Source organism: Urtica dioica, chromosome 12 (assembly GCF_054948205.1).
Source record: "Urtica dioica subsp. dioica isolate 48M chromosome 12, U.dioica_male_clone48M_v1_H2, whole genome shotgun sequence".
Classification (NCBI taxonomy): Eukaryota; Viridiplantae; Streptophyta; class Magnoliopsida; order Rosales; family Urticaceae; genus Urtica; species Urtica dioica.
In genome coordinates this window covers 22,660,470-22,675,045 of record NC_142767.1, presented here as the reverse complement: position 1 = coordinate 22,675,045, position 14,576 = coordinate 22,660,470, and the positions used below count along the sequence as shown (strand labels likewise).

Genomic DNA, 14,576 nt, shown 5'->3' with positions numbered 1-14,576 from the left:
TTCTGATATTTGGCCTACCTGATACCATCCTTTTCATAAGTAAATGAAGTAATGAACATGTTTCGAGTCATCTCAATAACCCTTCTATGTAGAGCTTTAATCTAGATTTGAAATACGATAGAATAAACAGCACAATAACCAGGGAAAAGAGCAAACTTCCATGACAAGGCAAAAGAGACAAGAATGCTTGTTCTGACGCGCGTATATACATAGCCTAACATGCTTTCCAAAATAAATAAATAAATAAAAGTATTCAACTTCAATGACATTGAAACTAAGACCTTCAAGGAAGTGTAAATACATAGCAAAAAACCACAGGTTTGAGGGAGTCAAACTCTGCACCACTTTCCATTCTGTCTATAGTGTTTTTCCTAAGCCCCAAAAATGGCGTGACTGACGTGATAACTAACTATTTCCCTTGTGGTCTAAATGAAGACACAAAATAAGGGTGATTTGTTTGTCTCTTTAATTCGACTTTGTAATTCCGCGGTTCATTGTTCGCATGATCTTCCACGTATCAATCTTATCGGTGGCATGGCAATGGGCCACCGCCGGATCGGTCCACTTTGAGCACGGTGCCGGAGAATCGCATACGTAGCAATAGCACTTCGCGAAAAAAGAAGAAAAAAAAATAGTCCAATCTCAAAGTCACATTTAACATATACATAGTAATTATAATGATTAAAAAACAAAGTAACACCCTTTGTTCCTACAATTACCACCTGTGAAAAAAAAAAAAAAAAAAAAAAAACAGTAGTATAGTCCAATTTCAACATGTCAAATTTAACACATACATAAAAACTTTGTTCCTATGATTCATCATGAGAAAAAGTCTCAAATTGGGAGTTCAAACAGAGATGTCTTGAATGTGGATAATCTTCAACAAATCCATGAAAAAAAAAACTAATACCCTTTGTTCCTACGATTATATTACCACCAATGTCGTGTAGCAATAGCTCTACGAAATTACCCCCAAATAAAACAGAAGTATAGTCCAATTTGTCATTATGTCAAATTTAACACACGTACATGAACTATGATTTATGTATCAATGTTAGCATACCATATTACAGTGACTTCCATGAGAAGTTGTCTCGAATGGGAATTTCAAACAGAGGTGTCTTGAATGTGGATAGTCTTTACAAGCCACCACAACCTACAATCAATAAGCATAAAATTAATAAATTAATTAACATGAAAAACTTCTCATACAATTTCAAACCTTGTTGCTACAATTTTAGCAAAGTTGCAAGCTTTTGAACAAAATCAAAGAGTGACTTGTTTTAGGGGTTAATTAAGATACCAAATCAATGACATTGTAAAGATAGAAACTTTTTTTCGAGATTTGTTACTTCGATCAAACAAAAAAGTCAATCATATGATGGGAAACCGGAAAAGTGACCTGGCCTTTCTCGGCGACGAGAGAGATTTCTTTGTCGCCGTCGTCGTCGAAGCGAGAAATTAGGTTTTCCGGTTCGAAATCGAGGATGAAACAATCCTCGGTTTCTTCGAACCTTTTGATATCGTCGGGTTTTTTTAGACACGCGATGTGTCTGATCGGAGTTGTTTCTGTGCCCCCCTTCTCCGACGACGATCCCGACGAAATCATTATCGGACTCGCCAGAAACACGCTGTCGATTCTCGCGAACATCGGTGGCGGCGATGGCGGTTTCTCGGCCACTTTTCTGTAGATTTTGCTCATATTCGTCTCCTTGCGTCTCACTCTTGGGTTTATGATGAGTGAGAGAGAGTGACGATACAGAATTTGAATGGTTTTTTTAAATTTTTTTATTGCTTTTTTCTTGCCGTTGTGGAATTTTCACTGTACACGTTTGTGATCACGACCTATTAATAGGCTTGGCCTTTGGGGTAGAAAACACAACAGGGATTTTGCAAAACGAAAGTGATTCTGAAAAACGACAGGGATTCTGAAAAACGACAGAGATTCAGAAAAACGACATTGATTCTACAAAACGACATGGATTCTTAAAAACGACAGGGATTCTTAAAACGACAGAGAGTTTGCAAAACGACAGGGATTATTAAAACGACAGAGAGTTTGCAAAACGACAGGGGTTCTTAAAACGACAGGGATTTTGCAAAACGACAGGGATTCTGAAAAACGACAGAATTCTGCAAAACGACAGGGATTCATTGATTCTGCAAAACGACAGAAAGTTTGCAAAACGACAGAGATTCTTAAAACGACAGAGAGTTTGCAAAACGACAGGGATTCTTAAAACGACAGGGATTATGCTGAAACGACGGAATCTTGAATCCCTATAATTAAACAACGTTAGTTAAAAAAGGAAAAGTTTCCGTTACTAAATTTGAGGAAAATCTATGATATACTGATTTTTTAAAAAACTTGTTCCGAAAATACCATTTTGTTTAAAATATATCTTTTTTATTTACAAATTTACTTAATTTTTTACCGTTTGAATTTAATTTTTTTTATATATATTCAAAAGTTAAAAATTGATATTCGAACATAATTAAAAATAGTAAAAACCCGATATACACCGAATATCTCACAAGTTTTACCTTTTTTTTTTTTTAGAATACATTGTTCTGTACATCAAATTATTTGTTGTCGCTCACGAGTGGAGTTTGACTTTGAATGTGGGTTTGAGCGTGGGTGTGTGACATTATTATGATATTCCAATTTGGGAAATGTCGGATAAGAACCACCGACACAACCTCCACACACCAACCAAAACCAAAATAAGCCAACCCCCATAAACACATCCTTAATCCTTATATATATATATATACCAAACTACAATCACATTCCATAAACGACACAAACCCATCTTTTCCCAAACCCAAAAAACGACAACAACAAAAAAAATGAGCTACGACGAGAGCGCTCTGTTGGCGATGGAGCTCGCCAGCGGCTCCATACTTCCGATGGTCCTGAAAGCCACGATCGAGCTCGGCTTACTCGACATCATCTCCGCCGCCGGCGACGGAGCCTCCCTCTCCGGCGCCGAGATCGCCGCCCACCTTCCGGCGTCGAACCCCGAAGCCGGCAGCATGGTGGACCGCATGCTGCGCCTCCTCGCCTGCCACTCCGTCGTGCGGTGCTCCCTCCGCCGCGCCGGCTCCGGCGACGGAGTAGAGCGGCTCTACGGGCTGAGTCCGGTGGGCAAGTTTCTGACGAAGAACGACGAAGGCGTTTCCTTCGCTCATCTTTGCTTGATGAACTCCGACAAGGCTTACATGGCCAGCTGGTACCATCATCAATACATTTACTCACATATAAACATACTATACTTTTTTTCTTTTTCTTTTTTAATTAGCCATCCACTTTAATTTTGTAAAATATATACTCAAGCTACCAGTTATTTTATAAACTGAAAGTCACCTCACGTTATAGCTATATATATAATTAACAAAATAGTTCAAAGTTCAAGTTTTGATACTGTAATTTAAATTTTGGATGGTTTACCTAAGTAATTTAATCACATTGTCAAAAAATCATTAAAACATGATATTGCACATATTTCCATTGCCTGTATAGCTATAACACATTCAAATAACACACTATATAATGCGAGAAGACATATGCATTATGTTTACCGATACAATGATAATTTAGGAATAGTATAAAATGTAAATCTCATATACTTATCGTTAAAATTTATATTTAATTTTTAGTATGGAGTTGGACAACATGAAAATAGCTATCTCATATGTGACACTGCATAGTGTTATTATTGGTCCCTAAAAAAAATTGGCATTCGTTTTCGGATGTGTATGTAATGGTATGAGCAGGCACGAGTTGAAAGACGTGGTGCTTGAAGGCGGGGTTCCATTTGAGAAGGCCCACGGAATGAACGTGTTCGAGTACCGTAAGAAGAACCAAACCTTCAGCAAAATATTCAACCAAGCGATGTTCGACAACTCAACCATAACCATGAAGAAGCTGGTTGACACGTACAAAGGGTTCGAGGGAATCGACACAATCGTCGACGTTGGTGGCGTCTCTGGAGCTTTGCTGGCCATGGTGGTCGCAAAGCACCCTTCCATCACCACCGCCATTAACTACGATCTCCCGCATGTCATCAAACAAGCTCCCGCGCATCGTGGTACCTATGCGTCTCATATACACCTATTTTTAAGCAATGGCTTTAGTTGCCTCATATATAAGTCGGCAGGGCCGGCCCAAACTCACCGGAGGCTCTAGGCGATTCAATATTTTGGGGCCCTATAATACTAATAAAAATTTAAATTTTCAGGGTAAAAATGTAAATTTTTTTAAAAAATGGGCCAAAAGTGTAAATTTTTAGGGTAAAAAATGTAAATTTTCTTAAAAATAGACAAAAAAGTATAAATTTTTTGGGGCCCATCCACAGATGGGGCCATAGGCCTGGGCCTAGCCCGCCTTAACCCAGGGCCGGCAGGGCATAAACAGGGTAACCCTGAGGCCAAGAGGGGTAAATGTTCCCCTGAACTTTTAAAAATTACAATTTTTGCCTTAAAAATTTAACAATTTTGTTTAAATTTATATGATTTTTTCAAATTTGCCCTCTTGAATTGAATTTCTGGCTCCGACATTGAGACTAATAATATTTTTATGCATGTATAGGAGTTGAACACGTTGGTGGCGACATGTTTGAGAGTGTGCCACGTGGAGACGCAATTCTCATGAAGGTAATAAGATCTCTTGTTTGTTGTCTAGCATTTTTTTTTATGTTCTAATAATTTATTTATCTTAATATGTTAGAAATCCTACGTAGAAAAGAGAATTAGAACTAAAAAGATTTATAAAGGTCATGAGTCACTCCTCTCATTGCCAATTGATTTTGAGATGGAACCTCATGATATTTTCGCATAATATCTCATTTGGGTTGTTTTAATTTGTTACTATCATATGTAGGCGATCCTTCACAACTGGAGCGACGAGAAGTGTGTGAAGGTGTTGAAGAAATGCTACGATGCAGTGGCGGAGAATGGGAAGGTGGTGGTGATAGAAAGCGTGGTTTCGGAGGCGGTGGAGACGAGCCTTGTGGCGAGGAGAGTGGTGCGCATAGACGTGGTCATGTTGGCACACAATCCCGGCGGCAGAGAGAGGACGGAGAGAGAGTATGCCGCCTTGGCCACCGCCGCCGGATTCAGCCGCTGCCGTGTCGCCTGCGATGCTTTCTACACCCATGTTGTGGAGTTTCTCAAGAACTAGCCCACGAAACTCTTTTTCATCTTCATGTTTCCGATATTGTCTTTTGTTTGATTAATAATGTATTGATGATGGGGTCATTGTGAGATTCTATATGTTATTATCATCATGTGTTCTATATGTTATTATCATCATGTGTGTAAGTGTCATCAACTCTATAATTACGTTGTTAAGTGTGCTATTTTGATGAATAAAAAGTGAATGTACGTCCTTTTTGTAGGCTGTTGAACTTATGTGGACTTTACTATGTTAGGATAGACTTATTTTCTTTGTTATTTCGTCTTGTTTATAGGGGCTTCCGGCTTAGGAGTACAATGAGGATGGTAAAAAATGCGTTTTTTTAAGAAACTATATGAAATAGAAAAACGGTTATTATCAATTAAAAATATAGTCAAATTATTCGAATAATTAACGAATTAGTCCAATTCATGCGACTACGTATTATTTAACATGCATCGTGTTTTAGTTTGACCAACTTTCTTAATTTTTTATATATTGTGATTAGAATTTTAACGTATGAAGTTTGAATGGGCTACGTATATACCTAACTCCTCTTTTTTTCATCATAATGGGAAGATGAGAACGAAAAGAAATTCTCTATCGAAAGTAATATTAAATTTTGGGAAAAAATATCGTTTTTTTATAGGATTTAGAATAAGCGTATTAAAGTTGTATTTTCATTTTTATTTTTGTGGGCTGGGCCTAATGGTAAGAATAAAGATAGGTTTCCGTATGAAAAAAAAGGGAAATTTGCGTCAATGTCACAAATTCGTCGGGTTTTTGCATTTGTGTCACAAAATTGTCAAAATTGCATTTGTGTCACGTATTTACATTCGTGTCATATGTGCAAATTTCAAATTACTCTCTCTCATCATTTAATCTTTTTATTAGTTACTCAATGTCTTCTGAATTTTTACAATACCTCATTAAAAATCACTTCATCTTTCGCTAAAACTTTCTAAATTTTTTGCGTGTGACTTATTTACAATTGGATTGCCAATTTGTGACATAAGATGCAAATACCACAAAAAAAAAGTAGGAATCGGATTGGATGGGTAGAAAGGGGTGTATATATACATTACGTACGTGGTTAAGGAATGGATAAAAAAAAATAAAAATAAAAAAGAGAAAGGGTTTAGACTTCAGAGAGAGCGAAAGTTAGTAGAGAATGGAAGAACCAAGGCATATAGTGTACAACCTATCAAACGATGATGGCAGTAACGAAAACTGGATCGAGGGCGAGAGGTACTGCACTTCCGCGGTGGCGAGAAAAAGGGCGGCGCGGCGCGGACGTGGTGGGGACGCGGCGGCGGCGGCGGAAGACGGGAAGGAATACTTGGTGATGACGGCCAAGTACGTGAACTACGACTGGGGTGCGGAGAGGACGCGGGTGAAGGGTCTGTACAGGCGGCGGCGAGCGGGCGAGCGGCGGAGCTTCGACTTCTCGACGGTCTCCGAGATGTTCGCGGAGGTGCCGTGGCGGCTTCCGGCGGCGCTGCTGCCGCCGATTGGCGCGTGGCTGCGCGACTGCGTGGCCGACGCCGCGCTGCGGTTCCCGAGCGAGAGGGTGCTCTATTTCGAGGTGTGGATCATCGGGCCGTACCGCCCCGGCGGAGACGAGTTTTTGGAGAGAGAAATCAGTGAGCTCGGCTCGTACCGTTCGTCGATGCACGCGCAGCTCCGGCGCGTGCGTGTCAAGCGCCTCCCCGCGGACGAAACGTGCGCCATTTGTTTGGAGACATTGTTGGGCACTCGCAAGCACGTGGTCCGCACCCACTGCGGCCATCTCTTCCACCGCCGCTGCCTCGTTGCCTGGTTGCTCTCTCGTAACTCGTGCCCTTCTTGCCGCCGTGTCGCCGTGCAATAGACGATTCATTTTTTTTTTTTTTTTTTTCGTTTCTTGAACTATATATCATCATTCATGTGTGGAGTCAATATTACAAAATATACTATATTTATTCCTTCTACTTCTACTCATCATACACATAGGCATTCAAATTAACAGCCATTCTTTGAATCAACAAGTAACATACAACTTGGTTACGCCGTTTTCTTCCAAGAAAAATTTAATCTATAAACAACAACCAGCCAAGTTCTTTTTTTTTTCTTTTATTATTATTAAACAACTTTGCCTGCAACTATATACATATATTTTGTAACAAAAGTACGAGACGAAGAATGTGGTCTCAGCAAAGGCGTGGTCGTTGCAAATGATTAATGTGGTTAGAGAGGTTTGGGTCCAAGTCACGCCCGAGATGCTTCACCTGACCAAGCTCGCATGTAGAGCCAGTAAGGTATAGGCTTCCCATCCCAACCCATCGGCGATTCGAGGGGATTGTAAATCTGCTGGTCATCGCCGTCGCTTTTAATGTGTTGCGATATTTTCGTATGCAAGTGCATGTAGTCGCTCGAGTAGTACAATCGTAAGAACGAGTCGATCCCACGAGAACTATGCTTAACCGTTTATTTAAACCAACTAATAACAAATTGAACTCAAGGATTGGGAGAGAATGATTATAGCTAATATTGACATTTAAAATAAATAAAGCAATAAACGTGGATTTTATGGTAATGAGAAAGCAAGGGCACAAGTCTCCCCTATTATTTGGATTATTCACAGAATTCACGCTCGATTTAAACACACCTATTTTGCTAATCACGTTCACGTTTATAATATTGCAAAATCTCTCTCGAGCATCATACAAATAAAAATAAATATACCGAAAGTTAACGTAATAAAAATTAGAAGTTCATTGATCTATATATCAAGGATCTGGAAAGACCGAGACCAAAGTTGGAACGTAGTCATTGACAATACCGAGTTGCCAACGATCCACAAGCTCGTGACAACTGTCTTCATCGCCGTCTGTCTACGGGTTCCACATAACAAGCTTATTATTGCTCGATTTTTTATGCTCTAAACTCCGCAAATATAAGGCGGGGATTTGAAGACGAAAAGCTTTGACCAACAAAACCCATCTCCGCTCTTTATCATCACCCACAATTCTTTCACGTGCGCATAGACGTGGTGATGTTAGCTCACAATCCCGACGGCAGAGAGAGGACGGAGAGAGAGTACGCCGCCGCCAGATTCAGCCGCTGCCGTGTCGCCTGCGATGCTTTCTACACCCATGTTGTGGAGTTTATCAAGAACTAGCCCACGAAACTCTTTTTCATCTTCATGTTTCCGTTATTGGCTTTTGTTTAATAATGTATTGATGGGGTCATTGTGAGATTCTATATGTTATTATCCTCGTGTGTGTACGTGTCACCAACTCTATAATTACGTCGTTATCTAAGATTTACCCAACATTGACTATTTAATAATATCAAACGTGTAAATTGACTATTTTTCTAATGGACTCATTATTTTATGTAGATTACAGTTTTATAGAGGAATTCAGAGAAATAGTAAATAAATAAAATATGAATTCAAAGAAAGACACATTGAATCCAATTTAAAATTACATAAATATTTTTTTAAAATTATAAGTGTTTTAAATCTTATTAAGTGTAAATAATTATTTTTCTATATAAATTAAATTATAAACAGTAAATATAAATTAAAAAAACTAAAATCTTAAATAATTTATTCAAAATTAACAAAAATAAAAAATTATTTATTTATCTTAAAAAAATTTAGGTGTGTTATCCTGATAATTAGTTAAAAATAAAGAACCGCATTCTTATATTATCATAATGGGCTTTGTTGCGTTGGACTTTGGAGGGAGTTCTATATTGCAATTTGCGAATCTTGCTCTCTCAGCCTATTATGGAGTTTCACAAGACTAGCCAACAAATTCTTCCCTTTCATGTTTGGGAATTTCTTTTGCCTGATAAATAATTACATACTGAGGTCAATTACACAAGGGGATAATATAATGTATTGGGATTTATTAATCATCATTTTTTCTGACCATATAGAAAAAAAAATATATAGTGGGATCATTGAAATTTGAAAGATTTAATCATTTTGTAACAACTCTGTAACTATGACATCGTGTATTCTTTTTATAAAGAAAGCTAAACATGCACACGTATTCCTCTTTCATCATCTTTGTAGTACATACATCTTTAGACAACACAACAACTATTTTTATAAATGAATTATGCAATTGTGATACAAATAATAATTCAATTAATTAATTAGATTCGAAAGATTTGCATATCGTCTCTTGTAGCATATTGTCCAGGTACATAGAGCTATGCTAGACATATGATTGATTATTTATACTAACATTACAAACTCATAATACATCTACACAATATAGAGAAAATATAGGCATATTTATATTTATGCAAGCAAAATCATTATGGGGTCAAAGTCAACGCATGCAATGAGCACCGGCGACGAGGAGACTATGATGTACGCCATGCATCTCGCCGGAGGGTCCGTACTTCCGATGGTGGTGAAAGCCGTGATCGAGCTCGGAATCCTCGAAATCCTCGCCGGGGATGGTCCTCTCTCCGGCGCCGAGATCGCCGCCAAACTTCCGACCTCAAACCTGGCGGCCGGAGAAATGGTGGACCGGATGCTCCGCCTCCTCGCCTGCTGCTCCGTCGTTAACTGTTCCTTCCGTGACGGCGGCGACGACCGGCTGTACGGACTGAGTCCGGTGAGCAAGTTTCTGATAAAGAACGATCACGGTGTCTCTTTCGCTAATTTTCACCTGCTCGTTCAAGACAAGGTTTACGTGGATACCTGGTAATGATATTTATTTTCAGGCAATTATAAATTTTTTTCCCACTGTGACGCAGAGCTATATGTATCAAATTTAAGGGGGGAAAATGACAAATTAAATTTTATAAGGGTAAAAGCATAAAAAAATAATTGAATAATTACTATCAATATTAATTAATCTCTGGAAATTTTGAATAAATTTGTTAAACAAAATTATTCGAAAATTAGAAAAATTCAAGAGTACTATTATTGCAAAATCTATTATAAAACTTAAATTAAATAAAGACTCCCCATGAATAATTAAATCTAGAAATAACTCAATTCAAGTTCATAATATAAACAAAATATACAAAGGAACTTTAAGGAAAAGACAAAAAGTGATTCGAACTCTATTTTTGGAAAATATAGTTCATTGCTAAATTTTTCCTTCCTTTTGAATAACTGGCAAGAATAGGTACGGATTGAAAGATGCAGTTCTTGGGGGTGGAGTTCCATTTGAGAAAACTCATAATGGCATGAGTTTTTATGAATACGTGAAATCAGATGAAAGATTCGGTAATATATTCAACCAGGCTATGTCTGGAATTTCCACGACGAGCTTGAAGAGTGTTGTGGAAAGCTACAAAGGGTTTGAGGGCCTAAACACGGTGGTCGACGTTGGTGGTGGCAACGGAGCTCTTCTTGCCATGATAGTCCAAAAAAACCCTTCCATAAACAACGCTATTAACTTCGATTTGCCTAATGTTATCCAAAATGCTCCGACTTATCCCGGTAATTAATATATGATTTTTGTTAAGAGCTTGACATAAGGAGGAAAATACCGTGGTTACAATTATTTACTATTTTTTTTTCTATTGCTAACTAACATTTATAAGTATTTGCTAGTCGTATATATATCTCTTGGTGTAAAAAATAATTCTTATATGTGTCTCTCTCCACTATAGGTGTAGAGCATGTTAGCGGAGATATGTTTGTCAATGTGCCACGTGGAGATGCAATTATCCTGAAGGTAAATCATTTTTAGTGTTGACCTTTTAATTTGTTCGGTGTAGTAGTAAATTGTAATAGTTAATTATCTTTAAAATTTAAACTTATTTATTCGGCATTAATTATCACCTCTAAAGATTCTCAATAATTTTTAAATTCCCGTAAGATGAACACCAAATTAATTTTCTTTTAAAAAGCCAAAATGTTACAACAACAACTACACTGCTACATGTTTGGTATGAAAATAAAAGACAGTGCCGTCATAATATTTTTTTTTCTTAATTAGTGGATAATGCATAACTGGAGCGACGAGCATTGCTTGAAGGTGTTGAGGAATTGCTATGACGCAATAATAAATAACGGGAAGTTGATTGTTATCGAATATTTAATTCCGGGCGATGCCCCAGAAGAAAGCCACGTGGCACGACGTGTTGTGCGCTTTGACGTCATCATGTTGGCCCTCCTTCCCGAAGCGAGAGAGAGAACGGCAAATGAGTACGAGACCTTGGCCAAGGCCGCCGGATTTAAGGGGTTCCGAGTCGTATGCAATGATTTCTCTACCAATATTATGGAGTTTCTCAAATATTAAAATTGAACATTATCTCATATTTTAATATCCTATATGATCCCATCCACCTACTTCTAATTTGTCAACTCAAATATATATATTATAAATTGTATCGTCTTTTTGTTTTTCTTTCCATATTTAATGTTAAGTGTTAGTCTCGTTGGCTTCAAAATATATGTAAGGCCGTTTGCCTATTCATGTCCTTATTCTAATTAACAACATTTTTAAGTTTTTAACAATGGTATAGTTTACTCTCGTCATATACAAAGCTCAAAACATTAGGATAGATAGAGTAGTGTACACTCTGGATATTAATTAAGTGTAGCTCTTAAAAAAAAAAAAAGCAGAAAAAACAAAATTCATGACGGAAGTAGTCCGCTCACGGTGAGCAAAGATAGAGATGAGCTGCGAAGTTAACATGACACCAAATATTTGGGTGTGAGCTGTTATATCATTAAGTTTTATTTACTTTTACTTTTTAAGAAATTGGTAAATTATAATAAAGTTGTAACATTTAAAAGTTGGTGGTAAACATATGTAACAAGGTGTCTTATATACCTCATTTGCTTACCTAGATATGCCTCATTATAGGAGTCTCGTCTTCTACAATATAATCTTGTATGCAGAACGAACATTATAGCAACTACCAAAGAAAGAGGTCTTGTAAGAATTGAGTCTACTAATAATAAAGTTAAAGTTACAAAATAGCTCCAAGTTGTTGAATGATTCCTCAAATAATGTTTATGATCCTGAGCATCGAGGGCGGGATCAGGACTGATGCAACGGAAATTTTGTTGATGAGATAAATGGACTACGATTGTTGATTCGACGCACGAATACCCAATCGAAAAACCTTCCTCCACCTATTGATTCGCTCACGAATACTAGGTCTCGGGCATTAAATCGGATCCTCACAAGAACACACGAATTTGGGGATAAAAACACAAAGGTTTTAATTTTTTTTTTCATTCATAATCTATCTATTACAAAATAAGTGCTCAAGATTTATAGATGCATCAAGAGACTTTTCATAATCCAAAACTGAATATTAATACATCAAATTAAATCTACTTAACACAATAATAAAAACTAGAATTAAGTAAATTGAGAAGAACACAAAACGTTATTTTGAAAGCTTAAACGTCAGAATTCGACTTAAATCCCGAGACCCCACTATGTGGGTCTTGTTTACTAGGTCGATTCCACTCAGAAAACACTATTCTTTTTTCCGTTTCGGTGATCACAACATTCTTGAGACTGTAGCCCAATTTGCCCTGCATCAAGGACCCATATTCGATGGTCGTCATAGAATTTTTATATATTAATCTAGAACTCTCAAAAGAAGCATTAGTTACATGTATATATGCATTAACTAGCTATCAGCAAAAATCTAAGGAACTATTGCCCTGACTTGGGGTGATTTGGCTAACTGAGATATAAAACTGAGAAACAACATCAAGAAACATTCAAACACTTTAAAGAAGTTAAATTGTCATCTGAAGTTCAAGTGAGCACACAACTTATATAAGAAATCAATACTTTAGACAAAACTTGACCTTAATAACCATCAGATTTATACATGACATGCCAAACATACATCACATTTTTAACATAATCAATTATCAATACAAAAATTCCGCAATACCTTATTCATCACCTGAATTTGGCTACGCAGGAGCACATACCATTAGTCGGTCTCACTGCACTTCGTTCAGAGACCAGCTCTACATCGTCGTCCTCCTCTTTTTTTACATGGAAACCTAATCCACCTAGAGATTAAATTAGGCCAAAGAAAATATTCGTCTATGTATCTCAGACACTCTCTCTCTTTATCTCTCTCTATACGCTCTTCTGTTTCTTCTTCTTTCGTTGACCTATCTATCGTCATCATGGATTTAAAGGTCGTACCCGAGAAGGTATCGTCAGAGTTCGTCGACGACAGCGCAATCTTCTCCGGCATAATGTACAACTTGGAGAGCGATGTACGAGGATGGTGAACCAAGTCCACACTCCGTGTCGTCGTCAATGCCGTCGACGGAGAGCAATGCACGACGACGGCCAAGAAGAATGCAGTCCACTCTCCTTGGTCGCCGTGGCTCGGCCGTCTCTGACCATCTCACGGCCAAGAACCTCCTCGGTCTCTGTCACTTCAGGGCCGTCTCCGACCATCTCACGGCCAAGAACCTCCTCGGTCGCCGCCGCGGTACACTGGATTACCGTGGGTTCAGTGCGAGTGATGCGAAGCGGTACATCACTTTTCTACGGTCATGCGAAATTAGCTAAAGATATGTCATTCACTTACTTATAATAATTAATAATATCATCCTATTGTAGTACATAATAATTAATCTAATATCATTTCTTTATTTTAATACTATGATGGTCGTGCGAAACTCTTGCTTATTTATATGATATATTGAAATTCATTTTGCTCTCTTGCTTATTTATATTACATTGAAATTCATTTTGCTCGATCCTTAAACCAATGTGGGATTTTTTTCAAAGCAATGGGACGTGACGTTCAAAACTTCAAATCATAACGCTGACTTTGAAACTGATGTTGTGTTGTACAACAAACAAAACAATATTTTTCTATGCTTAGTTGCTTCAGTCACTGGAGAAGATGTTGAGTCCCGGCAGCACGTTTGTTTTAGTCACTGAGATTCAGCTACTACATAATTGCAATAATGAACTGCAAGACAAGGATTGATCCAAAATCATTAAACAAGGTTTATCTCACATTTTGCTCAAACGCGTCTTTCTCTAGCAAATTCGTACGCATAACAAAATCTTCTTCTTCTTCTTCTTCTTCTTCTTCTTCTTCTTCTTCTTCTTCTTTCTTCTTCTTCTTCTTCTTCGTTTGATAACAAAATTCAATCATCAATGCAAAGTAGTCCAAAAATCTATTTTTCTTTCAAATAATTAGCAAAGTAGCCAAATAAAATTAGAAGAATTTTTAATTAGCCAACGTTTTGTAAATTTTAGATAAATAGTCAATTCGATGACGTGACATCTTGTGGATGATTTGGGCTTTTTAATATTACTTTTGTTTTTTGCTTTTACGTTTCATTAAATTAATCTTGGCAATTTTTAATTTCGAATTTTGAATAGGAATTAAAATTGTTTATTAAAATCCAATATTTTCAAATCGCGTGGTCTCC

General features: G+C 37.5%; 3 protein-coding genes across 3 annotated transcripts; 2 read left to right on the top strand and 1 right to left on the bottom strand.

The window, feature by feature from the left end:
* Positions 1 to 135: 135 nt before the first annotated feature.
* On the bottom strand, positions 136 to 1,820 carry LOC149380496 (RPM1 interacting protein 13-like). Its single transcript, XM_089603488.1, has 3 exons — positions 1,403 to 1,820; positions 1,064 to 1,156; positions 136 to 606 (listed from the first exon to the last, which is right to left on the bottom strand). Exons 1-3 carry the CDS (start codon positions 1,700 to 1,702, stop codon positions 466 to 468), a joined length of 534 nt encoding a protein of 177 aa, XP_089459614.1. The 5' UTR covers positions 1,703 to 1,820; the 3' UTR covers positions 136 to 465.
* A 957-nt stretch (positions 1,821 to 2,777) lies between these two features.
* On the top strand, positions 2,778 to 5,421 carry LOC149380495 (caffeic acid 3-O-methyltransferase-like). The gene is made up of 4 exons (XM_089602960.1): positions 2,778 to 3,233; positions 3,778 to 4,091; positions 4,592 to 4,656; positions 4,883 to 5,421. Exons 1-4 carry the CDS (start codon positions 2,851 to 2,853, stop codon positions 5,180 to 5,182), a joined length of 1,062 nt encoding a protein of 353 aa, XP_089459086.1. The 5' UTR covers positions 2,778 to 2,850; the 3' UTR covers positions 5,183 to 5,421.
* A 4,036-nt stretch (positions 5,422 to 9,457) lies between these two features.
* On the top strand, positions 9,458 to 11,543 carry LOC149380494 (O-methyltransferase 13-like). Its single transcript, XM_089603494.1, has 4 exons — positions 9,458 to 9,884; positions 10,315 to 10,631; positions 10,805 to 10,869; positions 11,134 to 11,543. Exons 1-4 carry the CDS (start codon positions 9,493 to 9,495, stop codon positions 11,434 to 11,436), a joined length of 1,077 nt encoding a protein of 358 aa, XP_089459620.1. The 5' UTR covers positions 9,458 to 9,492; the 3' UTR covers positions 11,437 to 11,543.
* The last annotated feature ends 3,033 nt before the right edge of the window (positions 11,544 to 14,576 follow it).